General features: G+C 45.6%; 1 protein-coding gene across 1 annotated transcript in view; it reads right to left on the bottom strand.

Moving 5' to 3' along the window:
- The window catches only part of LOC130124016 (neuropilin and tolloid-like protein 1), a 33,427-nt gene that overhangs the window by 5,752 nt on the left and 1,686 nt on the right, over positions 1 to 25,989 (bottom strand). Inside the window, exons 3-8 of the mRNA XM_056293379.1 lie at positions 25,247 to 25,381; positions 22,029 to 22,277; positions 5,548 to 5,589; positions 5,097 to 5,224; positions 4,136 to 4,364; positions 3,310 to 3,423 (exon numbers count right to left, since the gene is read on the bottom strand). Coding sequence (XP_056149354.1) covers positions 3,310 to 3,423; positions 4,136 to 4,364; positions 5,097 to 5,224; positions 5,548 to 5,589; positions 22,029 to 22,277; positions 25,247 to 25,381 — 897 coding nt within the window. The remainder of the gene's footprint in view (positions 1 to 3,309; positions 3,424 to 4,135; positions 4,365 to 5,096; positions 5,225 to 5,547; positions 5,590 to 22,028; positions 22,278 to 25,246; positions 25,382 to 25,989) is intronic.

The raw sequence follows: 25,989 nt of genomic DNA, 5'->3' as shown, positions 1-25,989 counted from the left end.
AACCATATAAATAAGCCAAAGAGGTTTTGGGATTCTGTTCTATGGAGTGATGAAACAAAACTGGAACTTTTCAGGCCTATGGATCAGCGGTATGTCTGCAGGAGGAAGAATGAAGCATACGCTGAAAAGAACACCCTGCCTACAGTGAAGCATGGCGGTGGCTTGGTGATGCTCTGGGGGTGGTTTGCTTCCTCTTGCACTGGAAACAAACCTGAAGCGTGTGGAGGGCAAGATGGATTCGATCCAGGAAATCCTAGGGGAAAATGTCATGCTGTCTGTGAGGAAGCTGAAGCTTGGGCGTCATTGGGCCTTCCAACAGGACACTGATCCCAAGCATACCTCAAAGTTCAACAAGGATTGGTTTCAGAAGAAGTCCTGGAAGATTCTAGAATGGCTATCACAGTCGCCTGACTTGAACCCCATAGGAAATCTCTGCTGGTATTTGAAGAAGGCGGTTGCAGCATGCAAAAGAATATTAGTGAACTGGATACTATTGCCCATGAGGAATGGACTAAGATTCCTCAGGAATGCTGCCAGAAGTTGGTGTCTGGCTATGCATCACGTTTGCAGCAGGTCATAACAGCAAAAGGGTGCTCTACTAAATACTAAAGACGCTTGTCATGAAGGGGTTGAATAACTTTGAGACTGCAGTAGTCATTAAAAGTGGCATTTTGTATTGAATTTGGAGAGACCACTTGTAATATTAGTTGTGTTGAGCTATTTAAATTGTTCTTGTTTGATTTGTTTATTGCAAACAGCTGACAGTTTGTAAATTTTGCCAATAAACCTAATTTGCAGTGGGGGTGGAATAATTATGATTGCAACTGTATACAAAATGCAGAAGCTGGGATTTTAACTAGTGCTAGCAATAGATATGACCTTTAACATAATTTTGGCATTACTTCGCTGGTTATCTACTAGTTTTAGAATTGGCTTAGAAAATACCACTGATCACTTTTAAAGCATGGATAAATCTGGCCCCCATACATAGCAATATATCCCCTATATATACTCACCTATACAAGAAACTTGCATTAGAATCTCAGTTTACATGTTAGCACAGTTTTAAAAACAGACTTTAAATACCATTGAGTGGATAGATTATAAGACAACTATGCACCCAATCTAAAATACAAGCAAAAGTGTTCCAAAGGAGTTGAATCAAGTGCAACTGGACTTGGTATATATCCGTGAAGACGTTTCGCCTCTCATCCAAGAGGCTTCCTCAGTTTGTGCCTTTCTGACCAAGCTAGTCTGAATGGCTGGTGATGAGACTCAGTATTTATCCTCTAGGAGTCGTTGTCAGAGCTATAGATATGCGTGGCTCTTTGTGATCAGATGTTTGCCAACGCCCGTCGCTAACAGAGCCATAGATATGCGTGGCTCTTTTGTGTACCGATGTTATGGCCGCGCCCGTCGTTCTTGGAGGCTAGGCTTCTTGAGTCTCCTGGGTAGAGATGAAAGGACGGCATTGTAAGTGGGAGATAGGTGGTGTCGCAGACCTCCTCCTCTGTTGAGGGATGGTTTTTCCAGTTTCGCATAGATGGCTTCCTTCACCCCTCTTTCAAACCATCTATCTTCTCTGTCCAAAATGTGTACGTTGCTGTCCTTGAAGGAGTGTGTCTTCTCCTTTAGGTGTAGATAGACTGCTGAGTCTTGTCCTGAGGAGCTTGGCCTTCTGTGTTGGGCCATCCGTTTGTGTAGTGGTTGTTTGGTTTCTCCTATGTATAGGTCAGTGCAATCCTCATTGCATTGTATGGCATACACCAGATTGCTTTTCCGGGTGTGTGGTACACGGTCTTTGGGATGAACCAGTCTTTGTCGGAGTGTGTTGTTGGGTTTGAAGTATACCGGGATGCGGTGTTTGTTGAAAATTCTCCTGAGTTTCTCGGAGACCCCAGAAACATACGGGATGACTGTGCTATTCCTTCTGTTCCTTTTCTCCTCCTCGCTCACCTGGTTGGTGTTTTTGGAACGTGTTGCAGTTTTCACAAAGGTCCAACTGGGGTAGCCGCAGGTTTTTAAAGCTCCCCTCAGCTGTTTGTGTTCTTCTTGTTGGGCCTGAGTGCTGCTGGGCACAATGTCAGCTCTGTGTTGCAAAGTTCTGATGACACTCAGTTTGTGTTCCAGCGGGTGGTGTGAGTCGAAAAGCAGATATTGGTCTGTGTGTGTAGGTTTCCTGTAAACCCCAATGTGGAGGCTCCTGTCTTCCCCAATGTGGACGTCACAGTCCAAGAAGGGCAAACTGTTGTTCTTTACATCTTCCCTTGTGAACTTAATGTTCTTGTCCACTGAGTTGATGTGTTTGGCAAACATCTGATCACAAAGAGCCACGCATATCAATAGCTCTGACAACGACTCCTAGAGGATAAATACTGAGTCTCATCACCAGCCAGTCAGACTAGCTTGGTCTAGTCAGAAAGGCACGAACTGAGGAAGCCTCTTGGATGAGAGGCGAAACGTCTTCACGGATATATTCCAAGTCCAGTTGCACTTGATTCAACTCCTTTGGATAACCATGACCTGGATGAATGAGAACATTCACAGACAAGCAAAAGTGCTTTATTAACATTGTGTATCTAGTCAAAAAGTTTAATAATAAAGGACATGTGGCTTTTGTTATCAGAGCATTTACTCTTTCTCATAATTGGAACTTCCATGTTGTCAGAATCAATGTCTTTTAACAAAACAAACTCATTTCTTCAATAACACGAAGTGCTTTTATGCAATCATATTTTCCTTCTTTGTTCCATTGCTGTCACAATGATTTGATGGCATTGGCTGCATGCTGTGCAGACTGTGTCTATTCCTGCTGGTATAAATTTCATTTCAATGTTGGGATTATGGATCGCCGACACAACTATATTCCTGAATTCCCCCCATATTCCCGTATATTGAATAACCCCAATCCTACTGTTGAGCAACTACCCTAACCAATATCAGTATTAAAACCGCAGGCAAAATGGCATCATTACTTCTTTGTTTTTGCATCTGCATTATACAAAGGCCACCTTGGCAGAGTGTTTTCCACTTGCCTTGAAGGACTGTTGTGAAGGACTTTATCGAACTGGTATGCTGACAAGATGTTTTCTTTATGCAGGGTAAATTAATCTTAGCAGGCAGCGAAACTTTCACAGTTTTCACAGCCAAATAGATGTCAATGAATGTAAGAAATATAGAAAAATGAAGCAATGTTTGCTTCCTGCCAAAGAAATAAGTAGACTTGACGAATTTACCAGCCACAGCCAAATATATGGCTGGCAGCTGGTGATTATTTCTCACTCGGTTGTGTACTATAAGCCAGGATACCTTTACAGTGGTTTTCATCCCAAGGGTAAACACAGTTCTGGACGCCATTGCACACCAGGGTGTTGTTGATGCACATGTTACTGTGGCAAAAGAAAGTGTCTCCTTCACATGGAGCTGAAAAACACAGTTGGCACAGTTACTGATCATCAGACTAGTGATCCTTAAGGAGAAGAAATATGGTTATTTCTGTAGGGAATATATCTGTTTTTTTGGGGGGGGGTATTTCCCTCCCCCTTTTCTCTGAATTGTACTTGGCCAATTACCCAACTCGTCCAAGCCGCCCCAGTCGCTGCTCCATCCCCTCTGCCAAGCCAGGGAGGACAGCAGACTACCACATGCTTTCTTCAATACATGTGGAGTCGCCAGCCCCCTCTTTTCACCTGACAGTGAGGAGTTTTGCCAGGGGGACGTAGTGCATGGGAGGATCATGCTATTCCCCCCTGTTCCTCCTTCCTCCGGAACAGGCACCCCGACTGACCAGAGGAGGCGCTAGTGCAGCGACCAGGGAATATAGCCACATCCGGCTTCCCACCTGCAGACATGGCCAATTGTGTCTGTAGGGACACTGGAGGTAACACGGAGATTCGAACCAGTGATCCCCATGTTGGTAGGCAACGGAATAGAGCGCCGCGCCACCCACCCAGATGTCCTTTATGTCTCTGTTTTATCTGTGCATCTGTCTGTCGTATGTGGAGCTCTGCCATATGTTTTGTCATTTCCCTTTTGCTCTATCACTTTTCTTGATTTTGTCGACAGAGCACACGTTTGCAAGAGGACTGGGGTGGACCTCAGATAAATTGAAAGTGGATAAGCTCACGTGACTCACGTTCGTGGAAGGTTGTGAAAAGGATCTTGAATCTGCTCTTCCTGCTCCCCTCGTCGGCCCACAGCCTGACCACGCCGACGGAGGAGATCAGCATGACGTCATTGGCCACTGTGGAGCAAAACTTATTCTTCAGGTGCTCCACCGAACTGCTCCCGTCATAGATGGCCACAAAGTTACGCTTGCACTCATTAGAGTTGTGCATCTCATACTCCAGAAAACGCATATAAATCTGTCGGGGTACATTTAAGATGGGATGAAGGAACAAAGTTCAAAAGCACATAATATAGAGCCCCAGGGCCCCATCGTTCACACCCTGCATTTGCCAACTCCCTCCCCCCCCCCTTTTTCTTCTCAATTGTACCTGGCCAACCACCCCAGTCTCCAAGCCGTGCCGGTCGCTGCTCCACCCCCTCTGCCATTCTGGGGAGGGCTACAGACTACCACGTCTCCTCCGATACATGTGGAGTCACCAGCCACTTCATTTCACCTGACAGTGAGGAGTTTCGCCAGGGGGACGTAGTGTGTGGGAGGATCATGCTATTCTCCCCATTTTCCCCTCCCCCCTGAACAGGCGCCCCGACCGACCAGAGGAGGCGCTGGTGCAATGACCAGGACACATACCCACATCCGGCTTTCCACCTGCAGACACGGCCAACTGTGGCTGTAGGGATGCCCGACCAAGCCGGAGGTAACACAGGAATTCAAACAGGCGATCCCCGTGTTGGTAGGCAACGGAATAGACCGCTACACTACCCAGACATCGGAGAGAATAATTCTTATTTTAATGCAAAGAGTAAACATATTAGTTCATCTAAGTTAGATCTGAAATTCCCAGACATAGGTAAAAATCAGATTAAAACATTCAATGTGCAATTAAAAAGTACAACAGCAACAACAAACATCCATTGTGGAAGCAATGACAGTGACATTAAGATACCCATTAATGTGAACACATACAGACCTTAGCCTTTGGCGGAGCCCTGATGTACCACCTGCAGTCGACAGCCTCTGTCTGAAGGGCTTGGCCCTCTCTGGCAATCTGGATTGACTCTACGAAGCCTTCTGGACCGCTCAAATCAAACTCACAAACTGGGAGTAAAAGCATTTTTCATTGTTTTTACTGTTGAAATACACAGTTGGAAGTAACATGCTAGTTCTACTGAAACATAAAAAAATAAGCCACAAAAACATTTTTGGGGATATATCGTCAGGTAATGTAACCTTTGGAAAGGAGGTAGAGTAGTCTATCCCCTGAAAATATCCCTAAAAATATCCCTGTTTTGATTGGGCCACCAAAATGAATATGAACGCTGTTACTAATACAACTGAGTTGCATTGTGAAATATTGTGAATGTGCTGCAGGGTCTAAATATTGTCATGCCGTGTCATGATCCTGTAAAGTGTGTACTTACAAGGTAGAGCCGGGAGCACTCCAATGTCTTTAAACTCCGGATCTAAAAGGCAAGTACAATGTTAGAATTGTTGGGGAATAATACATCTTCATATGCTCTAGGAAGGAAATTTCTTTACTGAAGGTAACCAGGGAGTTAAAAGGGGCTGTGGGACTTTTCCTGGTGGGAATGGATGGGATGCAAATGGATGGGTATGAGAACCACTAGGTTTTAGTGAGGCTGGTCACCGTTATGCCACCCTAAATTGACCAAGCTTGTATTTATTCTTTCTTTTTTTAAATTTGTTCTAGAATGATTACGACATATTCTTTTTCTGCAAAAATATAATTAAATCTTCCTGCTGTACGGCATTTTTTGTATTATGAAAGACCTTGGATTTTGGGGATAAGTACAAAATCTTTTGGTAATGCTGAAATTACAAACCCATTGCACAATAATAATAAAAGACATATTTCCACATAATACTGAAAAAAGATATCCCAGCAAGACTTGCATAAGCTGTGTGCCAGCCAACTCATTCCCTGTGACCTCATTCATCCTGCGCGCATCCAGACACCCTTCATTAAAAAAAAAAAAAGAAAAGTGGAGCCAGAGGATAGAGACATTGTGCTCTAAACCTTTGTGATGATGAATCTACTAGGTAGGTGGATTATTAATCCCGATGTAAGAAATAAATCCAGAACAGATTAGTCTCTGCCTGCAATGACTCCCAGATGATGAAAATGTCACTTCAAAACCCTTTTTTTCCCTACCCATCAGATATACCTTCCAGTAGAAGCCAACTTGACATTGTGTATGACAGAAATCCAATTTCCTTTGGTATAACCAGATAAAACACCCCCAAAGTATAATGCGACAAAAATATAACTGGGAAGGACGCATTGCCATTTGTACATGTTATTGGTGTGTGTGTGTGTGTGTCAGCTTTATGAATTGTCATTGCTTTCGTTCATCATTTTGAATGTTCTCCACATCAGCAAATGGTCGTGATCTAAGTCGTGAAAGAACTGATTAACTGTAAATCATTTGAGGCTCTTTATTAATCCTCTCATGTCTCGTACCTCTGCACCAGTCACAGATTACTCACTTTTATTTTCGCATGCCTGTGTGGGTGCTTGCACATTCGCCCTGTAGGCTGAGCAGAGAGTATACGCAAAAGAAAAAAAAATGAAGACCAGATGAAGACTGGATTTAAGACGATTTAGGTAATCCATTCCTAATACTGTTCAGCATGGAACAAATGTTTCCTCTAAATAGTCACTGATACATACAATCACCCTTCAGGTTCATACTGAAATATTTATTCGCTTAATTAAGGGACAAACTTAGTAAATAAGTCATTTTAAGAATGTAATGGTAAAGAAAATCTTGGCTGTCAGTTGCATGGACGTTTATTTAAGACTGACCCATTTCAAACAAGAAATGGATTGCCAGTAGTCAAACTTTGTTGTAAAACAACTTTGACCAGAGTAAAAGCTTAAAGGACCATACCAGCGTAATTACGAGCCATTGCACCACATCGCAAGCGTACACCACTTTTCCCTATATTGCTTTTATATTTTAGCCAAATCGGGGGCAGCCGGGAACCGCCGCAGCCGGGAGGCGAACCCGGGTCTCCCGCACCACGGGGAACCAGTCAACTAACGGGTCCGGCCCATTAGCCATGGGCCGGCGAGTCTAGTCATTCGTGTTCGTTACACACCCCTCACTCTCCTTCGGGAAGCGCGCCCCCGCGCTTCAGCATATCAGCTTCCAATGGCCTCACAGTCTCACCATCCCACTTCTGACACCAATGTAGCGAATTCGGGGCGGGGGGCGGGGCAGCCGGGAACCGTGGCAGCCGGGATGCGAACCCGGGTCTCCCGCACCACGAGCGACTAAATTAACCAGTCGACCAAAGGGTCCAACCCATTAGCCAAGGGCCAGCGGCTCTTGCAGCAAAGGTGCTATGACGAGCGGGTCTCGCACCTGTCTGCTCCATCTCCAGTTCGTCTAGGAGGCGTTCTGTTTCTTCCATTAGGTTATCCAGTCGTGCCCGTCGCATGGCTGTATTACTACTGGCTCCTCGTCCTCCTCGCCGATATCGTCTATCAGAATCTCCCGTCGGATCTCGGACCTCGCGCCTCCATAGCTTGCTCCTGATGGTTCGAAACTCCCGGCGTGGATTCCAAGTCACGGATCCCACTTCCGACACCAATGAAGTGTTTTGATCCATTGAAAGGTCAGGACCACGTAATCTCAGTTGAAACAGTCAAGTTTATTGCCCTTTTATTTACAGTCACGACCCGCACCGCTCAGTCCCCAATCATAAGACCCCCCCCCCACTTCCGCCAAACACCCGTCTAACAACCCTTAAAAAGCCCACTGTTATGTATGCACACATCGACAGTGCTGCATTTGATTTGGTGCTGTTCTATTGTGCTGGGATCGATTGGTGATGCCTGCGGGCTCTGGGTTGTTTGATCGGGTCTGCCTTTGATGCTGTGTCAGTCTAAATAAAGAATGCCACGGAGAGGTTGTGTCGAGCGACAGCGCTGTGTCCTGACGTGATTTCTAAATACAATATTGGCGACGAGGATGGCTGATATCTCCCTCCCACCACCTGCCCCCTTCCTGGCATTACCTGGCGAGCCTCCGGTACCATGGACTCGCTGGCTACATAGTTTTGAAAATTACATCATCGCCTCAGGGCTCGACGACGTGAGCCAGGCTAGGAAGACGGCTCTGTTGCTACACTGCTTGGGAGCAGAGGGTCATCGTGTGCTCGGGTCTCTGGGGAACGTTACAAGCTTTGCCGAAGCTGTGGGACTTATGAGCACCCATTTCGCTGCTCCACAGAGTGCCCTCCTTCGGCGATTTATATTCCGTCAGCGACACCAACTGCCTGGTGAGTCTGTGCGGCAGTACGTAGCTAATTTGCGAGGGCTAGCTAGCTCATGCAAGTTTGGCGCGCTTCAGGACGAGATGGTTCGCGACCAGCTAATCGAACACACCAACAACGCAAAGGTGCGTGAGACTCTCCTGCTGGAAAAAGACGATCTGCTGCTGTCCAGAGCAATTACCATCGCACTACAGGTTGAGGGAGCAGCTGAGTGTGCTGCTATGCTAAATACACAGCAAGTGGCCACCTAGAGGACTTTGTGTCAACCTTTCATGTTTGAAATCCTGCCGGGGGGGGGGGGGAAATGTTATGTATGCACACATCGACAGTGCTGCATTTGATTTGGTGCTGTTCTATTGTGCTGGGATCGATTGGTGATGCCTGCGGGCTCTGGGTTGTTTGATCGGGTCTGCCTTTGATGCTGTGTCAGTCTAAATAAAGAATGCCACGGAGAGGTTGTGTCGAGCGACAGCGCTGTGTCCTGACGTGATTTCTAAATACAATACCCACCCCCAGTGGTCGCCTAGTTCCCATATTAGAAAGCTGATATGCTACTGTTAATACAATTGGATCCGAACAGGCTCTCGTATTGAGAAAATATGAGTTTGGAGGGCAGAAATTGATAGGAACTATTTTTCCAGGCGTAACACACCACTGCTTAACAGCGTCTCATGGCTTGGTTTTGATTGACAGCTCAGGGGCGGGCGGGGGAGTATAGTAGAGGTCAACGATTGGCTTAAAGTTACAACTCGGAATTTTGAGCGGGCTAGCAGAAATCGGTTGTTTGTCTGACATTTTAAAAAGTACACATAAATCGGATTCGTTTGTTAGTGTGCTGAACGACAGGAGAAGCCAAACGAGTCAAACTTTCCTTTTAGTGGCTCGGAAAAATGGATAACTTGTTGTGTGGTTCCAAATTGGAGTGATTTCACAAGAGTCTCTGTTCCGACCATCTTTCCAGGGTCAACCGAGGACATCGGTTCTGATGCCGCTACAGCGAGCTCATCGTCGGCTGTACCACCGTAGGTAAGAACGGCTCTTGAATGACGGCTGAGGTCATGACACACATTAGAACCGAAATTATCATGTCTGCTTTGTAATGTCCGTAGACGCCTTGTCTTACTGACATAAGAATAATTCAAGAACGAGCCGACTTCGTAGGTTCTTAACTGTGTAGCTTTTACTAGCGTTCATCCGACATACAACCTTCATAACATGCCCGTCTCACTTCCTGTATACGTCACACGCACTGCACGTACACCCGTGAGTAGGTCAAGTTAAACACGTGACCTTTCATTCATTACATCTCCCCCTCTAAGATGATTTTCTAACCTGTATATCACCCCCCTTTTCACAAAAAATAAAAAATCCCCCACAGTACACAAGTCCATACGCCTCACAAATCCAGCCGGATTGCAGGCTTGCTCACCCTGCCAGAGCGAGTAACATATGGTGTGGAAGTTGGCATTTCTGCTGCTCGGGACTCATCCGTGTTTCCACTCTCCCCTGGAGTGACATGGTCAGGATCCCTGCTGACAAAGGTGAGTGTTTTAGGTGTGGCCAACAGGTGGCGCCTGTTCCTTCTGTAATGTTCACCTTGAGCTGTCTCCACTATGTAGGATCTGGGAGTGGAGCTCTGACTGTGAACAACTGCTGGCATTGTCCATGTTTTCTGTCCATCAAGTTTGGTGAGTACTGCGTCACCCGAGTTCAGTGGGCGCAGTGTCCGCACGCCGTTCCTGCGGTTGTAGTAGAAAGCCTGCCTCGATTTGGCTGCGGCGTCAGCGGTTTTGATCAGTTCCTCTTTAGGCCAGGCCGGTTTCAGGTTATGCTGCAATGTGGGTAAGGTGGTTCTGAGTCTCCTACCCATGAGCAATTCCGCTGGACTGGCTCCAGTGGAAGAAGAGGGTGTAGCTCTGTATGTCAACAGGGCGAGGAGAGGGTCTTCCTGCCTTAATATGCTTTTGGCTATCTGAACAGCCCTCTCTGCCTGTCCATTACTCTGGGGGTAGTGTGGGCTTGAAGTCACATGGATGAAATCATAATCCTCACTGAACCTCCTCATCTCTTCTGAAACTAGCTGTGGCCCATTATCACTAACTACAATTTCAGGGATACCAAAACGTGCAAATGTGGCCTTCAGCCTAGCTACAACCTGACTGCTAGTAGTTGTTGGTAGATTTAGGATCTCGTAAAACCTGGAATAATAGTCAGACACTATCAAGTAGTTTTGCTTTTTGTACTCACACAGGTCTATGCCAACTTTCTGCCATGGTCTGGATGGGAGCTCACTTGACATTAAAGGCTCTTTTCTCTGTGTGTTCTTGTGTTCTCTGCAGAATTGACATTGCTGTATCTTTGTTGTAATGTGCTCTGTCATTTTGGGCCACCACACTGACTGGCTAGCTCTCTCTCTGCACTTAACTATCCCCTGGTGCCCGTCGTGTATTCTGTCTAAGATCACCTCCCTCATCTCTGTGGGAATGACGATACGACTGCCTCTGATGACTAAACCATCTACCGCAGATAACTCCCCTCTCACCTGATAAAAGTCTCTGACTGTCTCCGGCACTTTATCGACATACTCAGGCCAGCCGTGTCTGATGAAGCCCAACACTGTCTGGAGCTGCAGATCCCCATCCGTGCTCTGTTTTATCTCCTGCATCCTTTGAGGTGTGGCAGGCACCTGGCACACGATGGCATCAATGTGCGCTGCAACATCATCATGAGAAGCACCATCTCCGTAGCACTGCTCTGGGCCTCTGGAGAGTGCATCAGCCACAGCTAAAGTTTTGCCTGGTGCGTATTCAGCCACTGCATTGAAACGCATCAGCCTCATTAACAGTCTCTGGCACCTAATGGGCACATTATCCAAGTCTTTGCTGTTCATGAGGGGCACTAGTGGTTTATGATCGGTGACAAGTCTGAAATTGTCAAGCCCAAACAAGTACTTCTCGAACCTTTCACATGCCCAGACGCTGGCTAAGCACTCTTTCTCGATCTGTGCGTACCTTGTCTCTGCGTCACTCAGCCGTCGGGAGCAGTAGGCCACGGGCTTCCAGTGTTCCCCGTGCTGCTGGAGCAGAACACTCCCCAGCCCGTAGCTGCTGGCATCTGCTGACACCACCGTAGCCTTAGTGACGTCATAAAAGGTGAGTACCGGGGCGGTGGCGAGTGCTGCTTTAAGGTCTTGGAATGCTGTGTTCTGTGCAGGTCCCCACAGCCACTCTGTCGTTGCTTTAAGCAGTCCATAAAGCGGCTGACCTACAGTGGACAGCTCTGGGACGTATTTTGCCAAATAGTTCACCATCCCGAGGAACCTCTTGAGTTCCGTCACGTTCTGGGGCTGAGGAAAGTTCTCTATTCCGGCCACTTTGTCCGGGTCAGGTCTGATGCCTGCCTCGTTGATGATATGACCAAGGAAGCGGACTTGTTTCTGTTTGAACTTGCATTTCGCTTGGTTCAGTTTGAGACCTGCTGTTTCAATGACCCCCAGCGCCTCTGCTAGGCGCCGGTCATGGATTTCCTCAGTCTCTCCATGTATAAGGATGTCATCCATGTACACCTCTGTGCCCTCTAGCCCGGTCAGAGTTTCCGCCATCTTTCTCTGGAAAATCTCTGGAGCACTCGTTATACCAAATGGAAGGCGGCAGAAAGCATACCTCCCAAATGGGGTGATGAAAGTGGTGAGCCCCCTGCTGTCTTCATGCAAGGGGATCTGGTAAAACCCACTTGCTGCATCCAACGTTGTGAAGAACTTTGACCCTGCGAGCCTTGGCATTATTTCCTCCATAGTGGGCAGCACGTATTTCTCACGTTTCACCGCTCGATTCAGCCTCCTGAGGTCAGCGCAGCAGCGAACCTCTTTCTTGTTCGGTTTCAGCACCGGCACCATAGCGGCGCACCATTCTGTGGGCTGAGTCACTTTTTCAATAATGCCCTCATTTTCCATGCGCTGCAGTTCTTTCTTAACCAGTGGTACAAGTGGCAGCGGTATCCGTCTGGCTGTATGCACCGCGTATGGCTGGGCACCCTCCACCAGAGCTATTTTCACTGGGTCTGTTTTCAGCAGTCCACTTGAACCGAAAACTCCACTGACCTCATTCATCCGCTTCACTAGACCCATCTCCACTGCCTCTGGACGACTCAGCAGACAGCTGCCTCTCCCCTTGATCACATACACTGGAAAGGAGTATTGTTTCTCCTTGTAGTTGGTTGTGGCTTGAAACTGTCCTATGCAGCTGATGTTTCCACCTGGGCTTATGAAGCATGTGTCAGGAGGTCCCAGTTTTATGTTTGGCTTCAGCTTTTTAAATGTCCCTTGGTTGATAACAGTAGCGTCAGCCCCCGTGTCAAGTTTAAAGGTTATTGGTACATCACTTATTGTTAAACTAACAGTCCAATCTTCCTGACTGCTCTCTTTGCCAACTTCTCCCAGAAAGTACAGCTGTTTAACCTCTTCAGTGACTTCTCTCACCGCTTTAGCGTGACATACACGCTCCCAATGTCCCTTTTTATGACACTTGTTGCACTTACTGTTCGTTGCAGGACACTTCCGCTCATCGGTGTGCTGCGTCTTGCCGCACCTCCCGCATTCATCTACTTTGTTGGTTGCAGGTCTGCTGCCACCATGACGCTGTCCGCCCTTTTTGTTTTGGCGTCCGTCCCGCCGTCGGACAACATTGACGTTAGCCAGCTGGGCCTCTGGTTGGTTAGCTTGGAGGCTGAGCTGCTTTGTTATTGCCTCCGCCTGGCGCACTTGTTCAATGACTTTCACCGGAGTAAGGTCCGCTGTGAGCTGGAACTGACGGGAGAGCACCTTATCTTTTGTGCCCACTACCAGACGATCTCTGATATGTTCATCCCTCTTGTCCCCAAACTCACAGTGTTCAGACAGCTCATACAATGTCCGGATGTACATCTCCGCTGTCTCTCCTGGCTGCTGGCTACGTTGATAGAAGCACGCCCTCTCATATATGATGTTACGGCGGGGAATAAAGTAGCCGTCGAACCTTTTCAGTACGATATCATAGTCCACTTTATCACCCTCCGCCGCGAAGTCAAACGAGCTGAATATCTTTTCAGCCTCGCAGCCCATTGCATAAATCAGCGAACTCACTTGAATCTCCCCGTCGTCTTTATCCAGCTTTGTCGCGAGCCTGAAGCGCGAAAACCGTTGTTTCCACTCCGGCCATTCAACGGGGCAGTCAAACTTGAATTCACTCGGCGGATTAAACTTCGGCATGACCGCTCGTGTTCCGATACACAGACTATTCTGACACCATGTAATGTCCGTAGACGCCTTGTCTTACTGACATAAGAATAATTCAAGAACGAGCCGACTTCGTAGGTTCTTAACTGTGTAGCTTTTACTAGCGTTCATCCGACATACAACCTTCATAACATGCCCGTCTCACTTCCTGTATACGTCACACGCACTGCACGTACACCCGTGAGTAGGTCAAGTTAAACACGTGACCTTTCATTCATTACATGCTTAGCATACGTTAAGAAAATACAAGTACGAAATGCCAAATTCACTTTTTTTGCTTTGAGAGAACGATATAGCATTTCTATCGATACCACTTGGTCGTTTAGTAATCCGTAAACTGCTACGGATTGTTGTTTTTGTAACAACAAACAACCCGTAGGCTATTACTGCACTTGTCTGTGCCATGTCGATGCGCAATTTTGATAGGTTTTTGTTGAGTAAAAAATGGATTTTAGTAAAAGAAATAATCTGACAGAATTTTAAGAAGTTAAATTATACCTATGCTAAACAATTGGGCTTCAAGAGTATTTTTTTCCACATCTTCCTAACTTCTGGTTCCAGTTCCCAGCTGACTGTTGCTCTGCTTGCGTTTAACTTTTAAAAACTCTTAACAACACCTTGAGACCATTAATTTAATTGATTTTATGGTTTGCATCGATTATTTTATGGATTTTATTCGATCATCGACTCCTGCATTGAGCTGATCGCACTGGCGATGCCTCCGAGTCTAGTGCGGGAGCTGTTTGTGGTGAGAACCGTGCGGACTCAATCCTCAGCTAATGGCGGCAAATGCTTGTTTTTAGCATCGTTAGCCGGTTCGTAGTTATCGTTTTAACGTTTTAACACATTGATCTGAATTGATTTCAGCGGTTTTACTGGCCTTTTACCATTTTATCTCAGCTCCATTCTTTTTACGTGACATCCCTGCTTGCTTTCCTATTGATTACAATTCCCTGATCCGGCTACTTGCTTTGCTATGGTTGTTTTAGCCTGGTGTCTAAGCTAATCAAAACAATTGTGCAAATTTTTCCCTATGAGGACTGTGTGCTACTCGAGAAAGCAAACAGAAAGATTACTGACCTGAAAGAGGATATTCGACAGCTTTCTGATGAACTGCATAAAAAAGACTCCCATTTGACCAGCTTCATGAAGCTTCTGGGCAGTCCAACCGGATTTCCTCTCTCGGTGCAACACTCCAGGACACAGTTCTTTGGAACCGCTCCACTTGTCCCTGGCTTTTCTCCTGCTCGACACCTAACTATCAGTCGTTCTGGACCGAAGTGGTCGTCCACGGTCGCAAGAGAGACTCGGATGGGGCTGCCCCACCCCCTCGCTGAAACCTCTCCAACCACGACGTGACCCTGGCTGACGACACTCTGGTCCACCCAGCTGATGATCCTGCGGTTCAGACTCGTCCCGATCTAGACCCCTCTACAAAATCGACGCCTGCCGACACTGCAGCTTCCCCACCACTAGTGGCTAGCAGTGTTCAGGTGACTCGCCATCCTACTATGAAGCCAAAACAACAGCCCTCATCCTGGGTAATGACCGCCTCTTCCCGGCATAAGATCCTGAGAGAGACCATGATCAGACGCTCTGGAAGTCTATCTTGCCCCAAGCCGGCAGGGAAATCCCTTCTCAGAGCTGATATCACTGCCTCGCCACAACACTCGCCTGCTCGGACACCCCGTCCCCAGTCGGCGATTTCAACAGTGTGGATCGTGCACTCTCCCGCCATGAGAATCCACAGCCGACATCTCCTCGTCCCCTTTTCTCCCCAGCCACATTAATGGAACATTGTTTCTTCAACGCAGCCACACACTTTAACTGAAGCCACAGTCCCTGCTATCCTGGTTAAGCTCCCGGGGCTGCCGCGCTCACTCCCATCCTCCACCAATAGAGTGATCATGTAGGGTCAAACGATGCAGCTCGTCAGCAGTCTGAACTGACCAAAAATTATTTTAATGACTTTTTTTTAGCTTTTTTAAGTACTTGCGGAAAGTCTTGTTTTTATTTCCAGTCCTATTCCCACACAGGGCCGTGGAGCAGGGACTGTCAGCAGAATCCTCAGCCTCCATACTTTGCTCCGGTTTGCCTGCAGAGCTCACAACAAAGGTTTTATTGACAATTTTATTTAATCTGTTTTGGGATCGTTTCTCCCTCTTCAGGACTGACGGGGTCCACCCCAACGGGCTGGGTAGCCATATGCTAGCAGCCAACTTGCTCCCACTCGCTTCCCGGAGCCTCCATCTCCGCCTATGGTGGCACCCCACATTACTGTTTCCCCCTCTATCTCCCCCCACTGGCCTCATCTGTTATTAACCCTCTGAATGGGCGCTTTCCCCATACAGACTATTATTAGACTATAGTAACCGACTGTGGTGTTTGGTGGCTCGATCAAGGTATGCAGAACTTTTATATCTTTAGTGTAAATGTCCAGTTTTTGTTTTCTAGGCATTTTATGTGCAAAAATGAATTTACAAGGGAGGTTTACATAAGCTGTATTGTCATTATTTGTTCATAATGTTTCAGAGACAGCAGTTTTTTATCCTATAAAAGTACTTATGAAAGATGTTGCAGGGAACAGGTGTAATTAACCTCAATGAGAAAAGGTCACTTGTGGGAACTTGTGGGAGTTGTTAATTTTTTTTATGAAATCAATGAAATCACTGATTGGCACATCAATCTATCACATACCACAACAGAAGAATGAAAAGGGGAAATAGCAGTAGTGATTATAGGTTTATTCTTCTCTTAATCATTATACTTGATTCTAAGGGGTTGATGTTTTCTTTTTCAAGGAGGCGAACAGCTCTTTTCCTTCTTGGCATTTTCTTCATTACTCACACACAAGCCCATAGACAAGTCATGCAATTTACACTCATTTATTCTAGTGGCATCACACCTCGTACTTGAGTGGAACACTTTTCCTTCAAGGCTATAGCTGGTCAGTCTCAGGTTTACAATCATTCACATTAATTTTCATGGAAGATGATTTTGTGACAGGTCATAAAAAAAGAAAGGCTGGGCTCCAATCTAAGGGTAAATAATTTAAACAACACTCTACTGACCTTTGTGTAACACATGGGCATATTGTTGTGTGTGTGTGTGTGTGTGGGGGGTGCGTGCACCCTTGTTTTTCTGTCCCAATGGGGACCAAATGTCCTCACTGGGATAGAAAATTCTGCTTCCAGTATGGGAAGATGGTGGCGCAAATTCACATTTGCAGCGGCCTCACCCAGTACAAGTGTGAGAAGATGGCGGCACAAATTCACGTTTGTGGCAGCCTCACCCAGTACCATCAATACAGTGTCTGCCCAAGTCTGTGTCTAAGTTTGTCTTCGTTTGATGGCTGGGAGAGCTGGTGCTGGATCAGCTGGGACAGCTTGGTCTTCTGCATCCTGTGGGCCCAGGGACCACAGGCCTGCCTGGAGCTGTGCCCGAAGAGGTAATACCGAGGGTGGTCTGACAGTATGCGGAAGCGGGGTAGGCTAAGCTAACTGTTAGTCCATGCAGACCGGCAGTTCCGACAGTCATCCTGGCTAGCGTTCGTTCCAGTGATTTTTTTTTTTAGTTTAGATATATATGTGTTAGTTTGGATATATGTGTTCTTATAGTTGTTGTAGTTTTTGGACATGTGTTTTTGTCTTTGTGTTGCACTGCTGTAGGCTGGGGGAAATGATGTTTTTGTTTCATGTGCGCAAGTGCATGAAATGAAATGACAAAGTGTTTCTGATTCTTATTCTGAAAAAACAGAAACCACCAACTTTTTGGGGACATTTTATGGGTCCCCATGAGGAAAAGGGTCTATTTTAGGGTTAGGACTTGGGGTTAGGTTAAGGTTAAGGTTAAGACCTAAGGAATTAATGTAGTCAATGAGGGGTCCCCACAAGTATAGAGAAACACAGTTTTTTGTGTGTGTGTGTGTGTGTGTGTGTGTGTGTGTGTGTGAGGATGAATTAATTCTTTATCCTACCGCTCGTGATGAGTAGAATTAGGCAGGAGATTAGAATTTGGCATTAAGGACTCATTACATTTGATGTAAACAGAGAAAACAGCTTCTACTGATCTGCCAATAACGGCATGAAGAAAATCTCCTTAAGTAAGAGTTCAGGTTTTTAAGGGTTACATATGTTTTAACAAATACTGTGAGGTGCCCTCATTCTGATCAGAAAGCATTGCATGTGATTTTTAGAGAAATATTTTTTCAGCCTGCTTAACTTGTAGCAGTGCTACCAAATGCAAACATCTGTCATCAGCATCTCAAACATTAAACTTTAAGTCAAAATCTTTTTGGATGGACTTAAAGGACTGTCAGTTGAAATAGGCTTTTCTTTTATTGATAAATTTAATGATCAAAAATTAAGTATTCCATCAACCAATTTAGTTATTTTTAGATTTTAGAAACCTTTTGCACCAAATCAAAGAAGGTTGAATCAGTTCATCTGGATACAATGTTTATTGACAGAAACATTTCATCACTCAACTAACAATGTCTGTGAGAACATTCACAGACATCACTCAACTGAGTGACCTCTTCAGTCTAAACTGACTGCAGGTATCCCCACCCCTTATAAACAATACTGGGGATAACTGCAGTCATTTTAGACTGAAGACGTTACTTAGATGAGTGATGAAATGGGGCATCTGGGTAGCGTAGTCGTCTATTCCATTGTCAACCAACACGGGGATCCGCAGTTTGAATCCCCGTGTTACCTCCGGCTTGGTCGGGCGTCCCTACAGACACAATTGGCTGTGTCTGCGGGTGGGAAGCCGGATGTGGGTACGTGTTCTGGTCGCTGCACTAGCGCCTCCTCTGCTCAGTCGGGGCGCCTATTCAGGGGGAGGGGGAACTGGGGGGAATAACGTGATCCTCCCATGCGCTACGTCCCCCTGGCGAAACTCCTCACTGTCAGGTGAAAAAAAGTGGCTGGCGACTCCACGTGTCGGAGGAAGCATGTGTTAGACTGCAGCCCTCCCCGGATCGGCAGAGGGGGTGGAGCAGCGGCTGGGACACTCGGAAGAGTGGAGTAATTGGCCATGTACAATTGGTGAGGAAAAAGGGGGAACAATAATTAAAAAAAAAGGTGAGTGATGAAACATACGTTGTATCCAGATGAACTGATTCAATCTTCTTTGATTTTCTTACCTGAATTACTGAGCATGCATAAAGGCACGTTTGCACCAAACTCAGTGTGATTAAAATGTCATTGTAATACAACAGTAGCCCAGGGTGTATTCATTGTTCTATCAATTTATTATGGCAAATAAAGAAAGGAGGAAAGAAAGATAGGATGAATGGGTAAATGAGAGAAGGAAGGAATGAAGGAAAGATAAACAGTACAACAGTAAGGGAGATGGATAGATAGAGAGATACAGATTAATCTTTGCCCCTCCTCAATGTAGGTGGCCTATAAAATCTGTTGTTAATAAAGTCTGTGCCTGGGTCTCCCTTAAGCTGCTACCGCAGCTCAGCGCTGACAAGCTGTATTCCCCTGAAGACAAGCTTTCATCAACTCTGTGTGTGTGTGTGTGTGTGTGTGTGTGTGTGTGTGTGTGTGTGTGTGTGTGTGTGTGTGTCTGTGTCTGTGTCTGTGTTATAGGGAGAGCTCGTGTGCATGTATGAGCGCGTGTGTTTGAAGAAATGCCCCCCACCCCCACCCCCTCTCAGCTGCTGCTTGGTGTGGTTGCATTACAGATGGACACATCAAGTTCATGCCTTGTGGCATGCAAATGGACCTTTGTTAACGGGTTAAGATGGCACGCATTGTCTCCGTCTCGATTCTGAGCTCACTGTAGATACTCACTCCTTCAAATAATTGAAAATGATCTCCAATTTAAATGCGTACTGAAATGTTTATGTCTGCGCGTGCGTGTTTAGATGGCAACAAAGATGGAGAGATGTACTCAAATGCTGGCTGTACGGGGGGGGGGGGCAATAAAGAAGATCATAGCATGTGAGAAAAAGCTAAACAAAAACAGAGAAGGCGAAAGACAGAAAGGTTGTCCATGCTGACATGCAGCAGCTAACAACGTAAATCTCTCAACAGGCTAGAGCAAGGCAAAGGGAAGGAGCCAGCAGCTCAGAGCCATAGTAATACTCTGAAATCAGGCTGCAGCCAAAAAGATTGGCAGCTGGGGACCATGGCAACTTGGTATGATATAAAAAAAACAAAACAAAAAAAAACAACAGAAACAGTATGGCAAAGGTTGCATGTAAATAAACTCAGTCAGTCTTTTCACTGCTGCCCGTTGATGACAGATGTAAGAGCTTTGACCCTCAGGTTGCGATCTTCTCATGAACACACACACACACACACACACACACACACACACACACACACACACACACACACACACACACACACACACACAAATCCTGCTTGCATGACATGGGTGAGCTTTCATTTGTGTTACTTCTAAATACACTGTAGGATTTAAGGATACCAACATATTGTACAATATGCACTTATTCTAGATCACTGAATAGGCGTGTAGGCCTAATAATGCTCATTAAATCATTATGCATGATAAAAAGCTTGGAAAAATAGTCTAATATATTCATTGCTGTGGCCTCTAACCATCTGATAAAGATGGGAAGTGCTCCTTGGTCAGCTGCATTTCATTGGCTATTCCCTAAAATGTATGCTTGATAAAGAAAACACTCCTGAAGATGTTTCACAACAACAAGAGATGTATTAGATTGTCAGTACATTCCAGGCCTCTTGGGGGAAAAAAAAGTAGTTACCCTACAGCCTTGAAAATATCTGTCTCTGTTCATGCTTGTTGAGGCTTTTGTTTGCAGGACCTTCATTGACTTTATAAAACTTAAAGTCCTGTGATTCAGATTCTCTTGTTCTACTTAATATGTATATATGAGGCATCCCTAAAATGCGGCTGTACCGTTTGGGTAAAAGTACTTCATTACTGTACATTTTTAAAGTGTCCATTTACTATCCATTACATTTCAAAGTAATCATCTATATGTTTTACTCCACTGCATTTTTAATACAAAGGTAAAATAATTTAGGATGTATGTTTGCGTATATCAAAAGCAAGTGGAGTCAATCCTATGAATCTATCAGACAGCACATTAAAATGTCCTAAAAGCACTTTCAAATCTTCGATTTAATCACTTTATTTATTGTTTGGCAATATTATCGCCTTCCTAAATGCACCTCGGTGTTTAAGTAAACAAGGACAAAAATATCTGATCCTGACTTATAGACTCTGTTTAGCATTCACAAGTAGAAATTTGGCTTGTATTAACCAATCTTGGTCCCAAAAAACAATCGGGGACTGGATTTATCAAACATCTAAAAGGACTGCTGATCTCGGATTGCTCATCAACAATTCATTGGGTCCAAAGCTTATATAAAGGAAGTGAATATACATTTAGTACATTTAAGAGCAAGTATGTACTTTTTTTGTAGGGGGGGGTCCCTTTTTCCTCCCCAATTGTATTTGGCCAATTACCCCACTCTTCTGAGCTGTCCCAGTTGCTGCTCCACCCCCTCTGCTGATCCAGGGAGGACTGCAGACTACCACATGCCTCCTCCGATACATGTGGAGTCGCCAGTCACTTCTTTCAACCGGATATCACGAGATTTCGTGTCATAGTCACGAAATTTAATATGTCACGGAAATTTTCTTGTCCGGCACCACGAAGTTGTATCCAATGCATTCCTATGGGCCAAGTTTTTCTTGTGCGAGTCACTTTATCAAGATGCTGGCTCTGGCTGGTCTGGCCTCCCGGGAAGAATGCCGGTCACTTACATATATTTGAAAACACAAAAACTGTGGGGAATGCATTGGATACAACTTTGTGGTGCCGGACAAGAAAATTTCAATGACATCGTGTCCCCCAGCACGATTTCATAGATTAAATTTCGTGACTATGACATGAAATCTCGTGATACCGGGCTGCTTCTTTTCACCTGACAGTGAGGAGTTTCACCAGGAGGATGCAGCGGGTGGGAGGATCACGCTATTCTCCCCAGTCCCCCCCCCAAACAGGCGCCCCGACCAACCAGAGGAGGCGCTAGTGCATCGACCAGGACACATACCCACATCCAGCTTCCCACCCACAGACACAGCCAATTGTGTCTGTAGGGACGCCTGACCAAGCAGGAGATAACACGGGGATTCGAACTGCTGATCCTTGTGGTAGGCAACGGAATAGACCGCTACGCTACCCAAACGCCCCGCAAGTATTTACTTTTAGAAATGTCCGTGTGGTATTTTCCCTTTTCCGAGAGTAATTTTGTGTCAGGGTGTTTGTACTTGTACTCCATTGAAAGGTCGGTGAGCACCTCATCCACCACTCACCTTGTGTGAAGTTGTAGCGTGCTGAGAATCCGATGGCCTCCAGCTCACCATCAGCCACAAACTTGATATACAGATATCGTCCGCTGGACCGCACGTACGAGGGGCTCTCCTGGCCGCAGTAGCGTCCAATGATGGGTGAGAAGCCAAAGGGGCCGTCGCGAACCTCAATGTGGTCGAACTTACACTCCCAGGACGGCTCGATAGAGTACTTCTCGTCAAAGAACAGGTCAATGCACTGTCGAGGGGAGGCTGGAGACAGAGAGATGCCGCAGAGGAAAAACATGATGTGGGGAAAAGAAGATAAAATGAGGGGAGGAGAATGCAAACAGGATGCCGATAAATGAAAGACTGGATGAATGTTACTTTTATTACATAATGAAGGAAAACTAATGCACATCATGATTTGAACTGATAACTGATACCCCCCTCTTTTCACCCCAGTTCGCTCAGTCCCGCCCCTCGAACGCAGATGAGCCAATGCCAGTGTAGTACCAAATGCACGTGGGAGCTCACTAGGACATCTAGAGCTAATGACTCCATTAAGTTGCATCAGAAGTCGTCGTTTTTGTGATGTTTGATGGATATAAGTTGAACAAAAATGGTCAAACGATGTGCGTGGGGTACATGCAACACTGATACGAGGTATCCTTAGAGGATAGGCAACGGGGTATATTTTATCCCATTTCCCAAACCAAAACAAGACAGAGCCAAATGTCTCCGGTGGATTAAGCTGTGTGGCAGACCACACAGTCAACTCAATGTAACGAAGATAAACAAGGATGTCTATATTTGTTCACGCAGGTACTGAGTAATGCTAGCTAGTTAATAAAATAAACTAACGCATGTAGATCTCAGTGCCTCTCCAGGATTAATGTTAGTTAATTGAAGGCAAATTAATTTATTTTACACTGCGGTGCACGAACAATGCTGGTCCTAGATGATGTTATCTGCAATCATGATGACCATGAGATGAGGTGTCTGTGAATATTCTTATTCATCCATGTCATAGTTATCCAAAGGAATTGAATCAAGTGCAACTGGACTTGGTATATATCCGTGAAGACGTTTCACCTCTCATCCAAGAGGCTTCATCAGTTTGTGCCTTTCTGACTAGAACAAGCTAGTCTGACTGGCTGGTGATGAAACTCAAATATTTATTTATTTCCCTCTTGCATTGTGATCTGTAAACTCTCGCCTCGAATTTAAGCTTGTCACCCACCATATCTAGTTTTAAATTTTGTACATATCCCTCCATAGCATAGTGAAGTCCTTTTTGATGCCTTCTAGACAAAATCAGGTCTCTCTGTCTCCAAAAGTTATGTATAACCTTTTGGGATATAGTTTTGACACCGATAGCTGCCATTGTAACTCTCTAGTCAGCCCGGGTAGCTTGTCCGAGTTAGCAACAATAACTAAGGGGGGTGGGGCTTAGCGATAGGTCCATTACCCTACTCTTCCAAGCCATCCCAGTCGCTGCTCCACCCCCTCTGCCGATCCAGGGAGGTCTGCAGACTACCACATGCCTCCTCCGAGCCATGTGGAGTCGCCAGCCACTTCTTTTCAGCTGACAGTGAAGAGTTTCACCAGGGGGATGTAGCGCGTGGGAGAATCACGCTATTCCCCCCAGTACCCCCCTCCCCAAACAGGCGCTCCAACTGACCAGAGGAGGCGCTAGTGCAGCAACCAAAACACATACCCACATTTGACTTCCCACCCGCAGACACGGCCTATTGTGTCTGTAGGGATGCCCGACCAAGCCGGAGGTAACACGGGGATTCGAACCAGCGATCTCCTTGTTGGTCGGCAACAGAATAGACCGCCAACTGGATGCCCTTGAGTTGATATTTTTAAATGGAGACTTAAAACCCATTTTTACTCTTGAAACTACAGCCTGTCTCAGCCTTACTGGCTGGGCCACCGTTAACTTAAATATGTTCAGGACAGGGTATCTAACAACGAGGACATAGTCGGCAAGGTTTCTTTGCTTTATTATCTTTTGTTGTTGGCATTTCTACTGGGTTTTTTCTTTCTGTGTACCCTAACATATGTGACCATTCAACCTCGCTGTTTGTTCTTTTTTTTGGTTGAATGTGAGATGGACCATCGCCACCATCTTGACTCTCTTGTTTCCTATTTCTGGTTGCATTTTTCTTTGCATCTACTCCATTATTCACGTGTTTTATTGTCTCCACGTTTGTTTAACAGAGTACAATTTTCAGTTGCTATCAGAGTAGCATTTAAAGTAGATTGCTAAACATATGTGGTGAGTATATGGCTGGCGAAAGGATAGAAAAGGCATTTTTGTAGTGGTATTGGACCGCCAAGTCAAGATACGAAATGAACAGAAAAACATAGCACATTATCCAAACTTTCTCCCAAAGCAGCAAGCAAGTTGGGTTTCCCCCCCCCCTTTTTCCCCCCCAATTGTATCCGACCAATTATCCCACTCTTCCGAGCTGTCCCGTTCATTGCTCCACCCCTTCTGCCAATCCGGGGAGGGCTGCAGACTACCACATGCCTCCTCGGATACATGTGGAGTCGCCAGTCGCTTCTTTTCACCCGACAGTGAGGAGTTTCGCCAGGGGGATGTAGCGCATGGGAGGATCACGCTATTCCCCCCAGTTCCCCCTCCCCCCTTAACAGGTGCCCTGACCGACCAAAGGAGGTGCTAGTGTAGTAAACAGGACACATACCCACATCCGGCTTCCCACCGGCAGACATGGCCAATTGTGTCTGTAGGGACGCCCGACCAAGCAGGAGGTAACACGGGGATTCAAACCAGGATCCCCGTGTTGGTAGGCAACGGAATAGACCACTACCCTACCCGGACACTCAGTTAACAAATTTTCCATGGAAGAAATAACTGCAACCATACAAGAATTAAAATATAAGTGTATTTTTGTGAATTCAGAGTTGATACAGACATGTGTTCTGTATGTTGCTGTTGTTTCCCAGCTATCCATCTGTCATGATACCACTCTTGGCCTCGTTTCTCTTAAAAAAGTTCCTTTTATGTAGCTGACACTGAAAATAACTACAAAATTAGTTCGTTATTCACAAATAAGCCCTGAAAAGTTTCACAAAATGTGGGCGGTGATGCACAGTAGGTAATGTGAAATAAAAAAAAGCGGCACGACATAAGACATAAATATCCTATCTTAAAAGAAGAGAGATACCGTGTCATAATGATACACCGTGAAGCCTTGGTGTTGCCTCACCTTCTATGATGTAGACACACTCCCTCTCAGGTGGGTATTTTTTTGGGTAGTTGGGGGAGGTAAAGGACCCACCATCAGGCTCCTTAACCCAGGCCCCACATTGCTCCGCTGGTGTTACCCCTGAGTTGTTCTTCACTGTAAAGCAAAGTATATGTTAAAAAAAAAACCTTATAAAAGACAATTCAGAAACCTGTCTAGCGGCTTAACAACATCCTGACCTATCCGAATTCCGATGCACAAACGGTGGTATAGCGTCATTGCACACGATCAAGTGTGGTCAGTAAGGTTGTGAATGGGTTCATAACAAGAATGGGGTCAACAGCATCTGGATATAATTAAGTACACCCTGACTATGACCTATAATTATAGACCTATGATTACAGACCTACGATTACAGACCTATGATCGTATAGATCTACGATTATAGAACTATGCTCATAAACCTATAATTATAGACCTATGCTTATTGACCTGTGATTATAGACCTAAGATCATAAACCTATGATTACAGACTTGTGATTATAGATCCATGAATTCAGACCTATTATTATAGACCTATGATCATAGACCTATGATTAAAGACCTATGATCATACGTCTGTAATCATAGGTCTATAATCGCAACTAGGTCTAAGATCATAGGTTTATAATCATTGATCTATGATCATAGGCCTATAATCATAGGACCGATGATTATAGCTCTCTGATCTTAGACTTGCGATTATAGACCTATGATTATAGAGC

The sequence above is a fragment of the Lampris incognitus genome, chromosome 14, assembly GCF_029633865.1.
Source record: "Lampris incognitus isolate fLamInc1 chromosome 14, fLamInc1.hap2, whole genome shotgun sequence".
NCBI lineage: Eukaryota > Metazoa > Chordata > Actinopteri > Lampriformes > Lampridae > Lampris > Lampris incognitus.
The sequence above is the reverse complement of the archived record's forward strand: the minus strand, read 5'-3'. Positions and strand labels throughout refer to the sequence as shown.